The sequence below is a fragment of the Galeopterus variegatus genome, unplaced genomic scaffold (assembly GCF_000696425.1).
Source record: "Galeopterus variegatus unplaced genomic scaffold, G_variegatus-3.0.2 Scaffold7981, whole genome shotgun sequence".
In the NCBI taxonomy this organism is placed as follows: domain Eukaryota; kingdom Metazoa; phylum Chordata; class Mammalia; order Dermoptera; family Cynocephalidae; genus Galeopterus; species Galeopterus variegatus.
This window is the reverse complement of record NW_007734092.1, coordinates 47495-68268: the sequence shown is the minus strand read 5'-3', so window position 1 is coordinate 68268 and position 20774 is coordinate 47495. Positions and strand designations below refer to the sequence as shown.

Sequence of the window (20774 nt, the reverse complement as noted above, 5' to 3'; positions counted from 1 at the left end):
TTTCCCTTCTTTTCGGCGGCTGGCCAGTAAGGGGATACAAACCAAGAGTATATCTTGACACTTGGTCCACACTGACACACAGAAAACAGCCTTTTTCTTTTCAACAGCCTTAACTCAAATTAGTACTCCACCAAGAGTAGACCTTGTCTACAAGGCCTGTCTCCCATGCCCTCATTAAGGTTGTAGATGAAAAATGGTATCTTGGTGTGCTTCCCATTGTGCTGTCTTTTGGTCCTCAAAGTAATCCTGAGGGTGGACTGATCAGGTGGTGCGTTTTTCCATTGAGCAGATGAGCAGACTGAGGCCCAGAGAGTTTGCTCACGTGCCCAGAAGAACCCAGCTAGAATCTGAGACCTCATAGACCTAGACAGGGTCTCTAACATCAGTACTTTATAACAGAGGATAACAGCGACATGTAGGGCTGGATTATTCTCTGTCATAGAGAGTCTGTTGTTCTCTCTCTCTCTCTCTCTTTTTGGGGAGGGGCAGTTGGCCAGTGTGGGGATCCAAATCTTTGACCTTGGTGTTATCAGCACCAAGCTCTAACCAACTCAGTTAACTGGCCAGCCCTAATCTTGATAATCAGAATGTCTCTCCAGACATTGCCAGATGTGTGCTGGGAGATTGAGAACCCTTGACCTAAAAGAATCCCTCTTCATGTCTCCCTGCCCCTTTGCAGATGAACAGGAAAAAGGACCTGTGCAAAGTCCTCAAGCTAGTTAGCAAGAGAGCTGAGCTGAGATGCAAACCCAGGCCTCCCAATTGCCATGCTGGCATTCTTTTCCTTCTGGCTGGTACAAGCCGAGGCTGGGAGGTGCAGGAGGAGGGCTTGGGCAGTAAACTCTCCCTGTGAGGAGTCTGTGACTAAGAGCCCTGCCATGTGGGCAGGTGGACCTGGGTTCAAGTTCCTGCTCTACCCTTGCTTTCTGTGTACCTTGGGGATTGACGTTCCCTCTCTGAGCCTCAGTTTCCTCATCTAAAACAGAGAGGTCATGCTAGTACCTGCCTCTCACACGGTTATCAGGAGAATCCAGTGAGAAAGTGCACACCAGGCTCCTAGTGCTGCAACATGTAGCAAGTGCTCAGTGGATGGTGGAGGTGGTAGTTGGCAAGGAGGAGGCAGGACCTTCTCTTTTCCACCTTAGTCACCCCACAGATCCATTAAGACAATGAGCGAAAAGAGCTGCTCATCTCGCTCACCCACCCGTCGGGGCTTGGGATGGTTGGAAGGTGGCCGGCTTTGGCCTTTTATTTCTGGGTTCTTCTCTGTGCCGCCACTATTCATATTCTCTAAGTCTCTTGATGTGGTTCAGGTTTTCCAACCTTTGCTGGAAGGCGGTCCAGCCTCAGAAGATCCAGGGGTCCTGTTTTTAGCCACAAGCACAATGTAGGGCAAGTCACTTAGCCTCCCTGAGGCTCAGTTTCCCCAGTTGTGGAACATGCATGTTCTTCCCAATTGCCTGACAGGGCTGGGGAGGCACAAATCGGACCAGTTGGTCAAGAGCAAGGAGGGATTTTTAATGAGGGGTAGCTGTGGCTGGTGGCCCAGGCTTCGAGGCCAGTGCAGACCTGGGCTTGCATGGCTGCACTGTCAGTTCTTCATGGTGTGATCTTGAGCTGCTACTTAACCTTTCTCTGCCTTTTTCCTCATCTGCAAAGTGAAGATGATAATCCCCACCCATTACATAGAGAGAGTGATAAGTTCAAAGTCACTTAGCTCATGGTAGCTCCTAGTGTCATGATACTGACCTTCTGCAAGAGATCCTTGGACCAGCCATTTAGTCTCTTAGTCTCTGAGCCACTGCCCTGCCCCCACCCACCAAGAAAAATGGGGGATAATATCTCCCTTCTGTACTTACCAGGGATGCTCCGAAGAGAAATAACAGATACGAGGGCCCTCTGAACACTCTGGAGGAAAGGTGTGATAGAAATCTACCGTGAAAGTGTTATTATTCTCTCCTAGCATTTTCAGTTTGGGGCTTGACCTACTTAATATTATCCTTTTAGTCTTGTCAAAAATTATACAGACAGGGCCCTGTCACTGTGCCTAAGGGCTGTTGGCCACAACGACACGAGGGAGACAAAACATGTTTGGTGCTGAGCGGCGAGGTCGTCTCAACACCTGGTTCTCCTTTTTCTGGTCTGTTAAGTAGAGATCGTTAGCAGCTCTCTCCCAGCCTCTGCTCTCAGTGGGGGAAGAATAGGAGGCTTTATAAAAGCAAGAGCCTGGAGGGGGCAGGGCACTGAAGAAGGGCCGAGGTTCCCTCCTGGTCACTCCCTGCTCCCTCCTCTGGCCCAGCTCTGATGCTCCAGTTCCTCATTCCACATTTCCATTCCGTGCTGTGGTGCTGTGGAGACCCTGTCTCCAGCATCTGTCCAGCCCTATGCCAGTTCTCTGCCTCCCTCCTTCTGACGGCCCAGCTGCAACACCTCGGCACACACTTGGGCCTCTCTCTGCTTCTCCTTCCAAGTCTCACCATCGGCAGCTCCTTGAAGCCGCTCTCACCCGTTCTCATACACCCTTTTCATCCTCCTTTTTGCTTTTTCTTGGCCAGTGTGCCTGCTCTGCTCCAATCCATTGCACCCCCTGTCATCGCACAAGAGAACGTCTTATTTTTGTGTGATGTTGCTTGTTTTTAATTGAGGTAAAATGCACATGACATAAAATTCACCATTTTAGCATTTTAAAATATACCCTACAGTGGCTTTTAGTACATACACAATGTTGTGCACCCATCACCATTATCTAATTCCAGAACATTCCCATCACCTCACAAAGCAACCACGTCCCCATTAGCAGTCACTCCCCCATCAGTAGTCACTCCTCACCCCCTCCCCCAGCCCTGGCAACCACGAATCCTCTTTTTGTCTCTGTGGATCGGCCTGTTCTGGACATGTCATAAATTTCACTCTGTGGCCTTTTGTGTCTGGTGTCTGTCACCGAGCGTGACGTGTTCAAGGTTCACCATGTTGTAGCGTGTGTCAGAGCCTCATTCCTTTTCATGGCTGAATAATATTTCATTACATAGCTACATCTATCTTGTTTGTTCATCAGTTGGACATATGGGTTGTTTCCAGAAAATGTGGCTTTTAAAAATCTGAGTCTCACGGGGCCGGCCCGGTGGCGCACTGGATAGTGCGCCGCTTGGGAAGCGCGGCAGCGCTCCCGTCCGAGGGTTCGGATCCCACGTACAGACCGGCTCCCGCTCACTGGCTGAGCGAGGCGCGGGAGCAACGCCGAGGCTTGCGATCCCGTCGCCGGTCCCCGGCCCGGTACGGGGGCAACACTGAGGGTTGCGATCCGTAGCCGGACACGGAAAAAAGAAAAAAAAAAAAAAAAAAAAAAAAAAAAATCTGAGTCTCTCTCTTAAAAAGTAGCAGTTATTTAGAAAAGAAGTGACATGAAACAAGTCAGATTTTGCACTGGACATGGCTGGGCTGGGTGCTGCTCGGTGCTCCTTCTCCTGCTGTGTTGTAACTGTGCGTTTACTTGTCTGTCTCCCCATTAAACTGTGAGCTTCCCAAGGGCAGGGACCATGTCTTACTCATCTCTAGCCCCAGTGCCCAGCACAGGGCCAGGCATATAGTAGGTATTCTGTGATGTTCGTTGGATGAATGAGTGACAGCTGAATATAACTGGGGCTCATACATTTTCCTCCCATAAACATAAAACATCTAGAACAAGTTCAGGAAGGGGACCTGAGAAAGCCCTGTGGCCTGACTCCCATTGTGCCATCTGCCTGATCAATTTTAGATCCTCAACAGCTCTATGCATGATCGGGCCCTGGCCTAACACTCATTCTCTCCTTTACTATCTTCCTGTCTTTCTCTGTGCCCCAGCTGTACCAGCCTCTTCTGGTTCCTAAGGGGACTTCCATTCATGCCATTCCTGCTCTCTGGAATGCATGTATATACCCTCCACCCCTTTGCATGCCTGGGGTGACTCCTCTGCTAAAATGTCACATTCTCCAAATGTGACCACCCAGTGAAAAATACTCCCACCTCTCTCAATCCTTTATAACCACATACCAATATTTTCTTTCTGCCTGTCACCACGATTTGGAATTGTATGTATCTGTTTAAATGGCTATGATCAGTGTCTCCCACTAGATTGTCAGCTCCCAGGGGCAGGGGACCATACCAAGGTCACTTCTGTGTACTCTCTACCCACCTAGCACAGTGTCTGAAACGCGGGAGCTGCTCAGCAAACGTTGACCAAGTGTGTAAATGAACTCGGGCAGGTGGCTGGTGTGTAAGAAGCACCATATAAGTGTTTACTATTTTGGTGACTATTACTGCCTGAGCGGGCATTTTGAGTGTAACAGAAATAGTAGTGCCTGGAAGGTAGAAGCCCAGAGGTCTTGTCCTAGGTCAGCTTTCTACTCTTAATAATGAGAATGATTAAAAAAAATAAATAAGCTGGCTGGTTGGCTTAACTGGTTAGAGCACAGTGTTATAACACCAAGGTCAAAGGGTTCTGATCCCTGTACCAGCCAGCCATCAAAAGAAAAACAAACAAAAAACCAGAAAACAAAAAAAATCAAGCATTTATAGGCCTCTTCCAATAGTCTGGGCACTGTCCTAGTGCTTCACCTGCCACCTCTATTTCATCCTCGCCATAGCCGTAGGAGGCCAAAACTCTGCCATCCCCATTGCCTGGGTGTGGAAACTGAGGCTCAGAGGGGCTTGAAGTCACTTGCCTGAGGTTTAACCCTGAATCCTGCGGCCCAACCCCCAACACCTATTGCACACATATCCATCTCACCCTCCAGTGTCAGTTCTCCAGGCTTTCTGGGCCTCAGTCCCCCCATTTGTAAAGTGAGGAGGCCAGAACCTGGCATTTGAGACCCCCACCAGTGGATGCTGTCCTCTGGGTTGCCATCCTGGTTGGGAAATCCACCCAAGACTTGGAGTGACATGAGGCCATTGTCTACCACCCCCACCCCCTGTTCCCCAGCCGGTGAGTTCCTCTGACAGCGAGGCCCCTGAAGTCGACCCTGCAGGTGGGAGTGAGGCCGACGAGGATGACGACCGGGGGGTCATGGCTGTCACAGCTGTGACTGCTGCAGCTGCCAGCGACAGGATGGAGAGTGACTCGGATTCGGACAAGAGCAGCGACAACAGCGGCTTGAAGCGGAAGACGTCAGCTCTGAAGGTAGGGACAGCCAGCGCGGCCAGGGCAGCCTGGCCTGGTGGGGGTCGGGGGGCAGCAAGCCCTGACGGTAGAAGCCCAGAGGTCATGTCCTGGGGTGGCTTGGACCTGGCCGTTCCTCCTCTCACCATGAAGTCTTGCCCAGCAGCCTACTTTCCATCTCCTCTTCCCTTTTTTTGTCCAATGTGCATTTTTTAAAATTTAAGATATAATCAGTGTACCATGAAATTCACCCTTTCAAAGTATATAACTCTGGTTTTTAGTATATTCACAGAATTGTGCAACTACCACTTCTGTCTAATTCCAGAACATTTTCATTGCCCCAAAGAGAAACCCCACCCCCATCAGTAGTCACTCCCCATCCCCTCCCCCAGCCGCTGGAACCCATGAATCCATTTTCTGTCTCTGTGGATTTGCTGTTCTAGACATTTCATGTAAATGGAGTCACATGCTACATGGCCTTTTGTGTCTGGTGTCTGTCACTGAGTGTGATGGGTTCAAGGTCCCTCCATGTGATAGCGTGTGTCAGAACCTCGTTCCTTTTCATGGCTGAGTGATGTTCCAGTGTGTGGATGGACCATGTTGTGTTTGTCCATCTGTTGATGGCCATATGGGTAGTTTCCATTTTGGGGCTATTATGAATAATGCTGTGAACATTTGTAAAGTTTTTGTGCAGACACGACATTTTCAATTTTCTTGGATGTCTTCTTTCCCCCGCCTTTGACTGCTTGTAAATAGTTGGGTGCAGAATGTAAGGACCAGGTTCCAGCAGCAAATTCTTTTGATAGAGTAAGGTATTTTTTTTATTATCTTTTAAAAATACCATTGGCTTTTGATTCTAAAATGATAAGCCACATTCAGTATAGATAAGTTGAAAAATACAAAAAGAATGAAGAAGCTATTGAAAAAATACCTGTACTATCTGGTAGTGTCCTGATGTTTTTCTCTGTGGTCTCGTATGTGTCCCACATATGGGTGGGTGTGTTTGTGTGTGTGTGCGCGTGTGCGTGTGTGTGCGTGTGCACGCACGCATAAATCGTGAATTGGCAATATGCAATACAATATGTGTCTTGCTTCTTAAAATGCAGTTTTCAGTAGCTGAGAAGTAGATAATGGCATGAATGAATTCTGATATCTTTTTTTCTTTTTCTTTTTTTTTTTTGGCAGCTGGCCAGTACAGGGAATTCAAAACCTTGACCTTGGTGTTACCAATACTACAGTCTAACCAACTGAGCTAACCAGCCAGCCCAATTCTGATATCTTATTAAGATTGTTGGGTGTTTCGTTTTTTCTACAACCTTTTGGTATACTCAGCATTGTTTTTTTGAGGGTCCCTGTTTATTTCCACTTCCAATTGTTAGACCCCCTTTCTTTTTGTTTTTTTGGGGGATTCTTTTGGCGACTGGCTGGTATGGGGATCGGAAACTTTGACCTTGGTGTTACAAGGCTATACTTTAACCAAGTGAGCTAACCAGCCAGCCACTGCCACTTACGATTTTTAGAGAAGTCAAACTAATGTGTAGAAAACGAATGTCCCCACTCCACATCCCACCACTTAGAGATAACCACTATTCATAGTTCGGTATGTATTCCTTCCAATTTTTTGGCCAACTTCGCATTAAGCAAACATAAGGTATTATCCCAACCCCCTTTAACAGCACTGGGGAAAACTTTAAAAGACCTTTTCATTCATAATCCCATAGCAGTAACATACTCTTGGTGTTCCTTTCCCCCATCATGGGGGGGCTGTAGTTTTACCGAGGGGTCAGCATTATGCTCTCCCTTCAGGTGACATTATTTTTGTAAGTGCTTTTCCATGCAGCTGTAGACTTCATACATATTCATCCTTCTTGATGGCCCCACAGAGGGCCTCCTTTTGTGAGGGTTTTGTGGGTTAAATGACATCCCAGACCTCCGCCACTAACCCTCTTGAAGCGGGGCCCAGCCCAGGGCCCTGGCCGGCAGGGGAGCTGAGCTGGTTTTTCCGGCTGGACACTGCTTACCCATGGTGTCTGTTCTTTCCAGTGTTACAGGATCTCGCTGCTCAGGGACCTTCTGGCTCCTCCTCTCCTGTGACCCCCACATGTCCACGTCAAGAGGGAGGGCCCTGCTTAAAGGGTCCTGCCTGGGTTCATGTGCAGTTGTCCATTCAATATCCTGATCATCTCAGTCCTCCTGGTTCCTGCCCTATTGTCCAGGGAGCCAGACCACATCCCAGCTTGAAATGCTTAACTTTTCTCAGAGTCTGGAGCTGCTTCGGGAATCTGATGGAATCCCTGGGAAGAATGACATGTAAATGTGCACGGGAGACAAAAATGTCATCTGGTTCTGGTGGATTCCTTGAGTGCTGGGTTAAGAGTCTGTGTCCTCATGGGGATGAGAAAGGACAACAGAAATGCCTCTAACTCACTCACTTTCTCTGCCTCGATGTCCCGTCTCCCCAGTGAGCCGAGCAAGCCTGCCTGCCCAGGTCTGGTCATCTCCCTTCCTGGGGGTGCAGACATGGAAGGAACACCAGGTCTCTGCATGGCATCCATGACATAGAGCTGCTCCACACAGCTGTACAGGGCCAGCCACACCAGCCTTCTTTCATGTCTTTGAAGTGCCCGGCTCCCTTCCACCCTCAGGCTTTGTACTTGCTGTGGCTGTGGTCCGGGAAGTCCCTTGTCAGTTCGTCACTCCTTATCCTAAGGTCTTTTAGCTACGGCTCTCTGACCACCTGATCTCAGGCAGCCCCCGTCCTTGAGCCCTTTTCCATTTTCATAGGACTTCTTCTTTCACATTCTGCCTTGTTATCGGCATTTGTCCTTCTTAACTGGAATATAAGTTTCATGAAAGCAGGGGCTCATCTCTCGTTGATATGCCACTAAGTGCATTAGTTAGCTAGGGCCGCTGTGCCAAAGCGCCACAGACTAGGTGGCTTAAACAACAGAGGTTTATTATTGCCTCATAGTTCTGGAGACTTGAAGTCAAAGACCAAGATGTGAGTAGGGTTGGTTTCTTCTGAGGCCTCTTTCCTTGGCTTGCAGATGGCCGTCTTCTCCTCATGTCCCCACATGGTGGTCCCTCTGTGTGTATCTGTGTCCTGATCACCTCTTCTTATAAAGACACCAGTCATTTTGGATTAGGTCCCAACCTAATCACTTCATTTTGTCTTTAAAGACCCTATATCCGAGTAGAGTCATATTTGAAGGGACTGGGGCTCAGTCTAGGGCTTCCACATATGAATTTGGGGAAGGTATGAGATCCAGTCCATACTGGCCAGGCCTTGGACAGGGGGCAGGGTTGATGCTCAGTAAACAGTTGTTATACACATGAGCAAGTCTCTCAGTTGTGACAGAAGGCCAGGCCACATCCTATGATACTCTAACAGGTGCCCTCATAGGAAGAGTTTTGTTATCGTCTCTGGGCAGGACTCTACTCATTTATAAAGCTCACTTCTCTTGATTTCTCAGTTCCTCCATTGCAAAAATTCTTAAGTTTACTTCTTTGGGTTGACTTCAGGGAGTCTGTGAACCCTTGAAATCAAATGCAGAATTGTATGTGTGTGTGTGTATATATAATTAAGAATTTTTTTTATTGGGGTGAAATTCACATAACATAAAACTAACCATCCTAAAGTGTACAGTTCATGTTGCTGTGTGGCCATCACCACTGTCCATCTCCAGAACTTTCTCATCTTCCCAAACTGAAACTCTGTCCCCATTAAACACTCCCTATCCCCTTCCCCCAGCCCCCGGCACCCGCTATTCTACTTTCTGTCTCTGTGGGTCTGACGACTCTAGGGACCTCCTATGAGTGGAATCATACCGTATTTATCTTTTTGTGACTGGCCTCTTTCACCGAGCATAACGTCCTCTTCCTCATTCAAGGTCCCTGGTTTTAATCAGATTCTCAAAGAGATTCCTGTCTCCGAGCAAGGTTCCAGACCTTCCGCTCTGCCCTAGGCTGTGAGCAGTCAGGTGGGAGGGCTTCCTGTCCATAGCACAGGCTTCCCCAGTCATGTGCTCTGGCCCTTCCCCCTCCAGATGTCAGTCTCAAAACGAGTTCGAAAGGCCTCCAGTGACCTGGATCAAGCCAGCGTGTCACCATCTGAAGAGGAGAACTCGGAAAGCTCATCTGAGTCACAGAAAACCAGTGACCAGGTGAGCAGCTGGTCGGCTCCTTGGGAGGACAGGGGAAGGGGATGCATGGGTGAGAGGTATACGGTGGGGCCAGCCAGCGGGTTCCTGTTCAGCTCACTTCTCTCCACCCAGGACTTCACCCCTGAGAAGAAAGCCGTGGTTCGGGCACCTCGGCGGGGCCCCCTGGGAGGGCGGAAGAAAAAGGTAGAGCATGCTATGTTTTGTTTTCCTGCCTGCTCTTGGCCCCCAGCCACCGTCCACGGGGTGGAGTTGGGTCCTTTGGCAGTGCACAGGAGACTCCTAGGGAGCAGCAGCTCCTGTCTTGAGTGCCCGCGTGCATGTTCACCAGGAGCAGACGGAGTGGTTGCCACTGCTCCCGAGGGGTTGCACAGTCTGGTTTAGAAAATGGGATTCTGGAATGTTGGCACTGGAAGGGAGTGAAGTCTTGAGGGGCCCTGTGTGTGTGTGAGAGAGAAAGAGTGTGTGATGTGCATGTGTGTGCACGTGTGTATGTTGTGTTTACATGTGTGTATGTCTCTGCATGTGCGTGTGCAGATGTGTGCATGCATGTGTCCGTGTGTGTTGTGTGTGTACAAGTATGTGTTGTGTGTGCCTGTGTGTTGCATCTGTGTGTGTCCATGTGTACATGTATGAATGTGTGCCTGTGTTGTGTGCAGGTGTGCATGTACGAGTGTGTTATGAGCTTGTGTGTCTTGTGTTTGTGTATGTGTTGTGCCTGTGTGTTATATATTCATATGTGTCCATGTGTGTGCTGTGTGCCTGTGGGTTGTGTCCGTGTGTGTTTATGCATGTGCACAAGTGTCGGGTTGTATGTATATTGTCTGTTTGTGCATGTGTCGTTCCTGTGTGTAGTGTGCGTTTTGTGTGCTATGTGCCCGTGTGTGTTGTGTCCGTGTGTGCACGAGCGTGTGTGTTCTGGAGTGGGGGCTGTAGGGGGAGGCAGTGAGGAGAGCAGCCCGTCTCGCTGGCCTCTGTGCAACATTTTGCACAAAGGAAAGACCTTACCACCGGGAGGCACTGGGGACCTCATGTGCTGCCCCCCTCACCAATGAGGAAGCGAGGTGTGGGAGGAAGGCGCACCTTGACCGAGTGAACGGCTAGCAGTTGCATGAAATACCCAGGGCTGCCTGCAATCTCAGGCTTTCACTTTGGGGCACAGGCGGGTTTTTGTGGGTTGGGTGGGAGGGCTCAGAGCTGCTGAGCTACAGAAGGACTGGGTACTGGGCGGATCCGGGCTCCCTGCTTTGTGCTGCTGATCTCTGCACGCTCTGCTCCTGATGCTGCCCCTGTCCCTGCTCATCCCCAGAAGGTACCATCAGCCTCCGACTCAGACTCCAAAGCAGATTCAGATGGGGTCAAGAATGAACCGGTGGCCTTGGCGAGGTCAGCGTCCTCGTCCTCGTCCTCATCCTCTGATTCGGATGTGTCTGTCAAGAAACCTCCTCGGGGCAGGAAGCCAGGTAGTGCCTGACACAGTGCCTGTGGCCTGCCCTCCTGCGCCCTGCACCTCTCTCAGGTTGGCCTGTGCTGGGGAGCTCCTAGGGTTCCCCCTACCCCCTGTCACCTTGGAGCCCTGCCTGGAAGCCCCCGCAGCCCAGGAGAGACAGTGCATGATGAGGTCACCCCCTTCTCCTTTTCCCATAGCTGAGAAGCCTCCCCCTAAGCCCCGAGGGAGGAAGCCAAAGCCTGAACGGCCCCCATCCAGCTCAAGCAGTGACAGGTGGGTGTCAGGGGGCCCTGGGGTCATCTCTGGCTGGGTTCTCCATTGGGTCAAATGCCACAGGCGGCAGGTGGACTGGGCAGAGGGTCCCAAAGGAACAGAGGGTCTCCCTCTAACCGCCCCATCTGCCCCCAGCGACAGCGACGAGGTGGACCGTATCAGTGAGTGGAAGCGGCGGGACGAGGCCCGGAGGCGGGAGCTGGAGGCTCGGCGGCGCCGCGAGCAGGAGGAGGAGCTGCGGCGGCTGCGGGAGGCGGAGAAGGAGGAGAAGGAGCGGCGGCGGGAGCGGGCTGAGCGTGGGGCCAGCGGCGCCAGCAGTGGCGAAGAGCTCAGGGATGACGATGAGCCCGTCAAGAAGCGGGGGCGCAAGGGCCGGAGCCGGGGACCCCCATCCTCCTCTGACTCAGAGCCCGATGCTGAGCTGGAGAGAGAGGTGCGGTCCTGGAGGGCGGCCCGGGGGCTTCTCCCCGATGCCCACCTCTTCCTGTCTGTGGAATGGATTCCGCAAATCCATTCCTTCGCTGTACACACTTACTGAGCACCTACCCGGTACAGGGCACTGTTCCAGCTGCCAGGGATATAGGAGTAAAGTCACCAATGGAGCCCACAAACCTTGCTGTGGAGGAGCTGATGCCCTGAGGAGGGAGACAGACAGTGACATGAGGATAGCGCACAGGGCGTTCCAGAGTGTTCAGTGCTGAGGAGAAGAATAAAGCGAGATGGGTGGGGCTTCTGTCTTAGATAGGGCAGGTCCCAGGGCTTCAGTTGAGAAGGTGACATCAAGTCGGGTTCTGAATGAAGTGAGAGGAGGTCTGTGAAGACATCTGGGGGAGCACTCTAGGCAGGAGGAGCAGCCTGTGCAAAGGTCCTGGGGGAAGGATCCGAGCCTGGTGTGTTGGAGGAACAGCAAGGAGGCCCGTGTTGCTAGAGCCAAGTAAGGAGGACAGGTCAGGGAGGAGGCAGGGCAGGTCATGCAGGGCCTTGTGAGTTTGGGAGGACTTGGGCTTTTCCCTAGATGGAGATGAGAGCCATGGAGGGCGGTGGGCAGAGGAGGGCTGTGTCCTGGCTCACAGGAGCCCTCTGGCCTCTGTTGGGGGATGGCTTGTGGGGTGAGCATGGGAGCGGTTGAGAGGCCTTCTGTGGGTGGTGGTGGCTGTCAGGCCCGCTCTGTACCACATGCGATGCTTCAGGCCACTTGAGCTCCCCACCTTCATGGCTCTGGCAGTGTGGCCTGAATCCAGAGAGTCTGACCTTCCAGACTGAGCCCTGGGATCCCTCAGGATGGTAATCCCCAGCCCAGGCCTCCCTCCTTTGGTGGAAGTAGGGAGAATACCCTCTTGTCCTGTTGCTCTCTTTTGTCACAAAAGGGAGGCTGAGCCCCGGGCACAGGCAGTGGTCTAGCCACGGCCAAGAGTGTCTGGGCAGGAAGAATGCTGTGGGCAGCCCCCTTTTGGAAGGAGCCTTGGACTCCAAGATCTCTGAAGTCCATTCCGGGTCTGAGAAGCTGCTGTCTGGGGACACACTGGACATGGGTCCCCTTCTCTTCCCATTCTGCCTCACATCTCCAAACAGTGAGAAGTGTTTCCACCTATGGCAGAAAGCATTGAGCTACATCTCTCAGTGGGGTGGGTCAGGGCAAGTCCCCGCTTTGCTCTGCTCCAACCCCACTTTTTTTCTCTGCTATAGACAAAGAAATCAGCTAAGAAGTCACAGCTGCAGAGCACAGAGCCCATGAGGAAATCCAGCCAGAAGGAGAGGAGGGGGCGGTCTGAGGAGAAGCTCCGAACCAAGTCAGCACCCTCTGCCGCCTCCCAGAACACCTGGAGCCCTGCCTGCCCTGATCCCTGGGCCCCTCAGCTTCCCAGGGATCCCTCTACCCCTCACTCTGGCTTCTGATTTCAGCTTTGGTGCCAGATCCAGTTGAAGTATCTGGTTCTTGGGGCCCATCAGGTGGTGTAGGAACCACTGCTACAGGATTGTGGTTCTTTCCCTGGACTAGGGGTCTCATCCAGGGATGATCCTGCCCCCCCAGGAGACTCTGGGGAAAGTCTGGGAACATTTGTGGTTGTCACAACTGGCATGGAGTGTGTGGAGGCCAGGAATACTGTTTAGCACCTGCAGTACCCAGATGGCCCCACTCCAGAGAGTGACCCAGCCCCAAATGTCCACAGAGCCAGGGGGAGAGAACTTACCCCAGACCAGTGTTTTTAATTCTGAGGCCCACTGAGGTGGGGGCACAGAGCCCATATCCTGGCCCACTTTCTAACTGAAATTGCGGCCATTGGTGAACAAACCTGCTTAGTGAGAACTCGGCAGTGTGGTGGCCAGGCTGTGGAGTAGAACATAGAACTGAGCCCCGCTGATAAGCTTGCCGTGGGTTTTGAATATCAAGTTTAAGTGCTTTTTAATAACTCATTTGCTGGGATTTACATACCAGCTCTCTGCCACGTGTAAAAAGGAGAGAATTCTGGGATCTCACCTTGTTTGCTCATGAGAACCAGAGGAAAGGCTTACATCTTTGGACAGTTTGAGGCCCGCAGCTCACCTCTGGTCCCTGCTCTAAACCTGGGTCATAACAGGGTCTTGACCCTTCCTTGAACCCAGCTTTCAGGGCCTTCTGAGAGTCTTCTTCTGCAGTGGGTGCAAGTCCACCCCTGAAGGCCCACGGCCCCTCGGTGGGAGAGTAGTGATGGTGGGGCAGAGGGGCCCCCCCGATGCTGGTCTGTCGGGCCCATCTGAGGGGAGCTCCTCTCCATAGGCCCACGAAGGTGGAACGAACCCGGAAACGGTCCGAAGGGTTCCTACTGGACAGGAAGGTGGAGAAGAAGAAAGGTAAGGGGCTTTTCAGATTGTCCTGTCCCTAGAGAGGGTGCTCAGGCAGGTCATTAGTCAGCCTGGAGTGTGTGTGGGGCAGGGAGCTGAGCTGGGCGTGGTCGGTGTACAGACTTCCCCCAGAGGGCCTTGAGCTGCGGCCCCTGAGCTGGCCGGCCACCTGTGGCCTGGGCCTCCACGGCTCTGCTCAGGTCTGGGCGGTGCTTTCTCTCCTGGCCCCAGAACCTTCAGTGGAAGAAAAGCTTCAGAAGCTGCACAGCGAGATCAAGTTTGCTCTGAAGGTTGACAACCCGGTAAGACCCTCCTTGGGCCATGGGGGTCATAGCTCAGCCATTTCCCCTGAGCCAAGTGGTCCCCTCTGCCACCTCATGTCTAGGGCTCCCTTAGAATTCTCAGGGTGCTGAGGCAAACCAAGCTTCCACTGGTGGGTGGGGCAGGGATCCTTGTTCCTACGGCATGCCGGCAGATGATCCTGAGGTGCAGTGTTCCACTTCCCCAGCTGGTGGCACCATGGCAGATCTCAGGAGCTCCCCACTCCCCACCCCCCACCCCCAGTCAACTATCTGGGTCCTTCCCACCTGTCCCTAGAATTCTCCGTCAGTCGGGGTAGGGGAGGCAGACCATACTGTTGAGATCCAGCCCTCCCCGGCTGGAAGAGCCTGGATGATCTCCACATGGTTGGGGCTTCTTGGATCCCCTTGGCCAGACGCTGTCCCTCCTCCCTCCCCACCTCTCTCTGCAGGATGTGAAGAGGTGTCTGAACGCACTAGAGGAGCTGGGGACCCTTCAGGTGACCTCTCAGATCCTGCAGAAGAACACGGATGTGGTGGCCACATTGAAGAAGGTAGGACAGGAACACAGAGGCGGCGGTGACTGGTGGCAGGCGGGGCACAGCCAGTAGCAGCGTCTGCTTGGGAGCCCAGGGTCAGCTGGGGAGGCAGGTGGCTGGCGGGTAGGAATGCCGGTCCCATTCGTGCCCAGATTCGCCGTTACAAAGCCAACAAGGACGTGATGGAGAAAGCGGCAGAAGTCTACACTCGGCTCAAGTCGCGGGTCCTGGGACCAAAGATTGAGGCAATCCAGAAAGCAAACAAGGCCGGGATGGAGAAGGAGAAGGCTGAGGCAGAGAAGGCCGAGGAGAAACTGGCTGGGGAGGAGGCCCCCAAAGAGCAGGCAGAGGACGAGCCAAGCACTGGTGAGGAGTGGGCAGGTGGCCCCTGAGCCTTGGTGTCCTCAGCTGAAGGAGGAGGTACTGGGCAGAGCATCCTTGCAGTAGGCAGCAGCCCTGTTTTTTTCAGACACAGTTGGCTGAGGTTTGGGGGACAAAGGCCCTGGGCTGCACCTGCCAGGCCACAGGGGGCTGAGAGGAGACAAAAGTCATTCCTGTGGGGATTGCTGGGTCCAGATGGCCCTGGTCACAGATTCCAGGGCAGCCTTCAGAGCTGAGATGGACAGAGCTCTGCCACAGGCCTCGGTAGGCCAGGAACAGCCGTGAGGCTCGCGTTTCCCTTATGTCTGTCCCAGGCCGAAGTGAGCTTTTCCTGGGGTTGCCCACATGCCCTCGTTTTCTGGCTCCTCACTGCTTCAGGCCAGGGCCGGGCCAGCTGCCGAGTGGAATCGCACACAGCCAGCCCACGGGTGGGAGCTCGCATGACCCCTAAAAGTCATGCTGTGTGTGGGCGGGTGTGGAGTTGGAGGTGAATATGGACCACAAGGCCAAGGTGCCCAGCTTGGCCCCCAGTCCAGGACTGTTGAGGAGGACCCTGTCCCAAAACTGGCTCACTCAACAGGAAGAGTTAAGGTGTCCCCAGCTCAAGCCCAGCAGTGTCCTATGTCCTCTGTCCGATCCAGATCTCTCAGCCCCAGTGAACGGTGAGGCCACGTCCCAAAAGGGGGAGAATGTGGAGGACAAGGAGCAGGAGGATGGGCAGGACTCAGAAGAGGGGCCAAGATGTGGCTCCTCTGAAGACCTGCACAATGAGTAAGTGTCACTAGGGCCACGGGGTGTGACTTCCTGAGAGCAGTGAGCTGCTCCTGATGGACCAACCACTCTGGGAAGGGCCTGAGGGACATCACCCCCACACACTGGGCGTCCCACTCCCATCTTCACAGCTGATCCCCAGGGTCCTCCTGGTTGGCACCTCCTTCTGGTGGCCACCATCAAGCCAGCTCCAGGGCTTTGAGCTTACTGGGCCCGGCTTCCTGGGAAGGTGGTTTCTTGCTGGCCCCTGAGAGTGGCCCAGCAGGCACCGTGCACAAGCACCCGGCCCTCTGACAGCAGCCAGTGCTGAGAAACACAGGCTTGTGTCTGGCTGGCGAGGCTCATTCATCAAATGGTTGCTTTGTGCTGGACCTGGTTGATGTGGGCTCTGTCCTCAAGACATTTGCAGTCCCTTTAGTGGGAGAAGTGACAGAGGAAGGCAGCCCACGAGACTCATGTGCCAGAAATGATGGCACTGCTCTTCCTGGGTTCCCTGCCTCTGCACCAATCACCCCAGAGGTAGAGAAGGGGCCTTGGGGGTGCATTCTGGGGTCAGGGAGTGTCCTCATGCCCCGCCCTTGCTGTGTTCCCAGCAGCAGCCTGCGGGAGGGCCCCGACCTGGACAGGCCTGGGAATGATCGGCAGGAGTGTGAGAGGGTGCGGATGGACTCGGAGTCCTTGGATGAGGAGAGCTGAGCCCCCCCGGTTGTGCTCAGGCACAATGTAGATGTCTATAGACCTGTCCCCATTCCCTCCCCAGCCTCCTAGGAGAGCAGAGAACTTTTGGGGAAACGCTGTGCTGTTTGTTTGTATTTGTTCCCTTGGGTTTTTTTTCTGCCTAATTTCTGTGATTTCTGACCGACATGAAATGACTATAAAGGGTTTTTTAATGAAAAAAGAAGTCAGTTTTATTGGTTTGGTTTTTTAGTGTTACTGGTACAGCAGGGGGCGGAGCTGGGGAGCTGTGCACAGTCATCAAAGGGCCTGTTTGGGGACAAGGGTTGAGCCATCAGGGTACCATAAGCAGCAAATGTGAATTTTGTTCTCCCGGTGCTCCCAGCCCAACCCCACAGGGCCGGTGGTGAAGGAGAATGGGGTGGGGGCAAGTCCTTTCCAGAAGGAAGGAAGGAGAAATAAACATCTCTAACCTGTGCAGCTCAAATGGAGGCTGTGATTTGGCTCTTCCTGCGCTTGGCAACCCAGTGCCCAGGTAGAGCGAGCGGGAACAGAGACACCGCAGTGGGCAGGGGTCCCGTGAGTCCCTGCTGTCTCGTAAGGTTGGGCCAGGAGGGTGGCTACCGTGCCTTGCCTGAAAGCTGCTGCCTCCCTCCCCACCCAGCCCCTAGGTGGCTCCGTGGCCCCTAGGCAAGACCTGGAGTCCCTGGTGCTAGCTCAGGGCACTCAGTGGTGCGGGTTGTCCAGTGTACTTGACGTTCAGAGGGCGTGCGCATTGGTGGCAGCTCTCCACTCTCTTCCCAGCTGCATTGCCGGCTCACTGTGTGACCTTGGGCAAGTGGCCCTCCCACTCTGGGCTTTTCTTTCCTCATCTGTGTAAGGGGCTTGCCCCCAGCCTCACAGGACTATTGTGTGGATTCAAACAAGGGACATGGCCATAGCTTATAGGGAGGCTCCTGACACTCGTCATTGCTCATTCAACAGTGGCCTCTAGTGTTTGTCCCCATCCCCCAATGGCCGAGTTTCCTCCATCCCAGCTAAGAATTCAGCCTTGGAATGGTGAGAAGGGACTTCCTGAGCCTCGGCCGCATGTTTGGTTTGGATGGACTTGAGCTCAGTTCCGTGCCTGCTTTCTGCAAATGGCTGTATGTCTAGTGTCACACCCTCTGATGGCTTGTTCCCCAGCACAGCCCCTCACTTGAGGCTGCACCTGAGTTGCCAGCATCCCCAGCTCAGCTGAGCTGATGCACACCCTGGCTTTCAAAGCTCCTGACACCCAGGTGACCCATTTGTGGCATGCTGGCCCCTCTGTCATGCATCTCCCAGGAGCTTGGAGCTCCAGGTCATTTGCTGAGAAGAGGGTGCTTCAGGGAGACCGAAGGGTTGGGGTTTGTCCACAGTGAAATGAGTGGGTGGTGTCTGGAGATAGGCTGGACAGAGCCAGCTGTGATAAGCTTCCCGTGTCCCAATGTGCTGGGGCAGCAGGAGAGGCTGGGGTGCCAGGCATCGGGGGACGTGTACCCGCTGCCCACTGATTTCTCATGTTACCAGCCGCCTATTCACCTCTGTGGCCCCAGCTTGTTTGTCTGCAGTCACCCCTTGGGGCTGCCCTAGGGATCCAGGGAGAGGGTGGCTGGGACTGGAGCAACTTCCACGGCTGCCCTCCCAGGCTCTGGTCTCCAAGTGTGCATCACCACGGACAAAGCCACCTGGAGCCCAGGGTGCAGCAGCACGGCCTGTTCAGCTGCTGGCTACCAGAGCAGATGGGGGCTGGAAGAGGCCCCTAGAGATAAAAGGGTTCCTTGTGGGGGATGAGTGGAGGACCTTCTAGGCTCAGGCACATTCCTGCTGCTCCTTCTGAATTAGGGTGCTGGGCAGCAGAGGGGCTAGCAGTGCTGGGGGAAGGGCAGGAGGCGCAGGCAGGCCCAGAGCTGGGTGCGTGGCAAGGCTGAGCTTAGAAAGTCGCATCCTCTGTAGCCATTGGATCTAGATCTTTGGGAAGCTGCAGCAGGACTTGGGGCCAGGGACAAGGGTCAGAGGAAGGCTCCTCGGGCAGGGCAGGGAGACCTACAGTTGCTGCCCGTCCGGGGGCAGGGCAAAGGGCCCCACCAGCCAGCCAAGTGGGGGGCTATGCTGCATGCTTTCCAGCAGCTGCTCCAGTGCCCACCACGCCTGGTTCACGCCTTGGCGGCTCTGGTCCAGCTGTTCGGCTGGAAGCTCCCCGATGCACCCAGCCGAGGAGACGATGCCATAGAGTTCGCAGAGGCTGTGCCGCGCCCGCCCAACCTGCCGCTGGAGCTCGGTGGGCAGGCCCTGCATGCTGGACACCAGGCTGCTGTAGGCCGTGTGGAGCTGCTGGATGAGGCCGCAGACCCTGGACAGTGCCTCAGAGTCCTGCACCTGTGGGAGGAAGGAGCAAGGTGAGCAGGGATGAAGGGCAGGGGGCTTGGGAAGGGAGGCTCAGCCTGCACCAAACGCACCTCCTGGGACCCAGTGTCCTCCACTCTGGTGCATGAGCCCCAGTCCAGACCCGGCTGCCCTTCTGGAGGCTGCTTGGCCTTTTCGATCTGGAAACAGAATAAGCAGAGAGATGGTAGATTCTTGGTAAGGACGTTTCACACTCTCCCAGGGACTAGGGGGGCGTTCAGACTCCTAGCTCTGGAGCCTTGTGCCTTGACCTTCTCCGTAGCATGGTGGAGGTACCACGAGTTTGATGTCAGTTGTGCCATGGTGGGCTTGTCGTCTCATGTAAAGAAGTGAAAATGCACACTCCTTATGGGTTGTTGGGAGACCAAATAACATCAGTGGCATTGTGTCACTCCCCAGCTCAAAACCCTCCCATGGCTCCCCAGTGTCTTTTGGATAAAATCTAACTTCTCACGATGGCCTAGGTGTTTTGGTCCCTGGGACATCTCTGGCCTCATCTCCCACCAACACCCCATTGCTGTGTCTGCTCCATCTACACTGCTCCATTCTGTCCCCTGACCATGCCCAACACACTCCTGCCTCAGGACCTGTGCATGTGCTGCTCACTCAGCCCACAGCGTACTTCCTCTGTCCCCTCACTTGGCACCATTTGGTCTCAGCTCCAGATTGCCCTCTAGGAGAGGACTTCCCTGCCCACCCATGTGGCAGCCCCCAGTCCCTCCCTGCCACTTCTCTGTTAATCTCCTCGTGGACACATCGCCATCTGAAATTATTTCAGGTGTGTGTTTATTTGCTGTTTATCTCATGTTTTGACATCTGCCAGGATGTTTTCCTCCTTGTTGGCTGCTGTGTCCCCAGCACTTAGCAGCCCCCCACCCCCACCCACACAGGGTCCAGTCTTCCTTGTCCTCTCAATAGCCAGTAGCGGAGGTGGCATGAGGAACAGATGTTGACCACAAATTGCCATTGCCCTCCTCCTGGCTCTCACCCCTGCCGTTGAGAGCCAGCTGCATCTGCAGACGTCTGTACCTGAGTGCCCACCGAGCATCTCACCTCACTCCATCCAAATCCAAGCTTGTAACATTCACCCTCAGCCCACATGGCAGCTCCCTAAGCATCCCCTGCTTTCCTCAGGTGGCAGATATCAGGGGCCACTTAGGGTCTTCTCTCTCTCACCTCTCATATCTCACCCACCTACAGACCCTGGCAGCTCTACTTTTGAAATACACCCCAAGCCCCGCCGCTTCCCACCCCCAGCACCACCCCCAGCCTCAGCACTGCCTGCGTGGACTTGTACAGAAGCCTCCTCACTGATCTCGGGCTCCAGCCCTTGACCCCTGTGTGGCCTGACCTCCCCATGGCAGTCACAGTGATCCTCTTAAATAAAACCTCTGTTGGATCAGCTCACTCCTCAGCCCACAGCCCTCCGTGGCTCCCATGTCCCTCAGGGTAAAAGCCCAAGTCCTCCCCACAGCCCAGAAGGCCCTGCATGACCTGCCCCATCCCCTCCTCCCCTCCCTGTCTCCCCCTCCTCTCTCTGCTGCAGCCACACGGGCCTCCTCGCTGTTCCTCCCACATGCCAGGCTCGGTCCTGCCCCAGGGCCTTTGCACGTGCTGTTCCCTCAGCTTGAAATGTTCTTTCCTGATCTGTATGGCCAGCTCCTCTTCATCCTTCAGGTCTCAGATTGAATGTCACCTCCCAAGAAAAGCCTCCCTGATTAACTCAGCAGAAATCATCCTCTGGCTGATTACAGACATCCTCTATTTCTTTTCTTTATAGTATTTACCTTGAGTTCATGCTGGACTGTGAATTCCATGAAGGTAGAGACTGTGTCTTTTGCA

General features: G+C 53.8%; 2 protein-coding genes across 2 annotated transcripts in view; one reads left to right on the top strand and one right to left on the bottom strand.

Moving 5' to 3' along the window:
• LOC103608069 (hepatoma-derived growth factor-related protein 2) overlaps positions 1-16731 on the top strand; it is a 21154-nt gene extending 4423 nt beyond the window's left edge. The window contains exons 4-16 of the mRNA XM_008592517.1: positions 4958-5155; positions 9181-9297; positions 9409-9480; positions 10604-10757; positions 10942-11017; positions 11153-11450; positions 12704-12807; positions 13776-13849; positions 14072-14142; positions 14592-14693; positions 14831-15044; positions 15701-15830; positions 16424-16731. Coding sequence (XP_008590739.1) covers positions 4958-5155; positions 9181-9297; positions 9409-9480; positions 10604-10757; positions 10942-11017; positions 11153-11450; positions 12704-12807; positions 13776-13849; positions 14072-14142; positions 14592-14693; positions 14831-15044; positions 15701-15830; positions 16424-16526 — 1713 coding nt within the window. The 3' untranslated portion in view covers positions 16527-16731. The remainder of the gene's footprint in view (positions 1-4957; positions 5156-9180; positions 9298-9408; positions 9481-10603; positions 10758-10941; positions 11018-11152; positions 11451-12703; positions 12808-13775; positions 13850-14071; positions 14143-14591; positions 14694-14830; positions 15045-15700; positions 15831-16423) is intronic.
• Positions 16732-18572: 1841 nt separating this feature from the next.
• The window catches only part of PLIN4 (perilipin 4), an 11458-nt gene continuing 9256 nt past the window's right edge, over positions 18573-20774 (bottom strand). The window contains exons 8-9 of the mRNA XM_008592515.1: positions 18986-19072; positions 18573-18905 (exon numbers count right to left, since the gene is read on the bottom strand). Coding sequence (XP_008590737.1) covers positions 18573-18905; positions 18986-19072 — 420 coding nt within the window. The remainder of the gene's footprint in view (positions 18906-18985; positions 19073-20774) is intronic.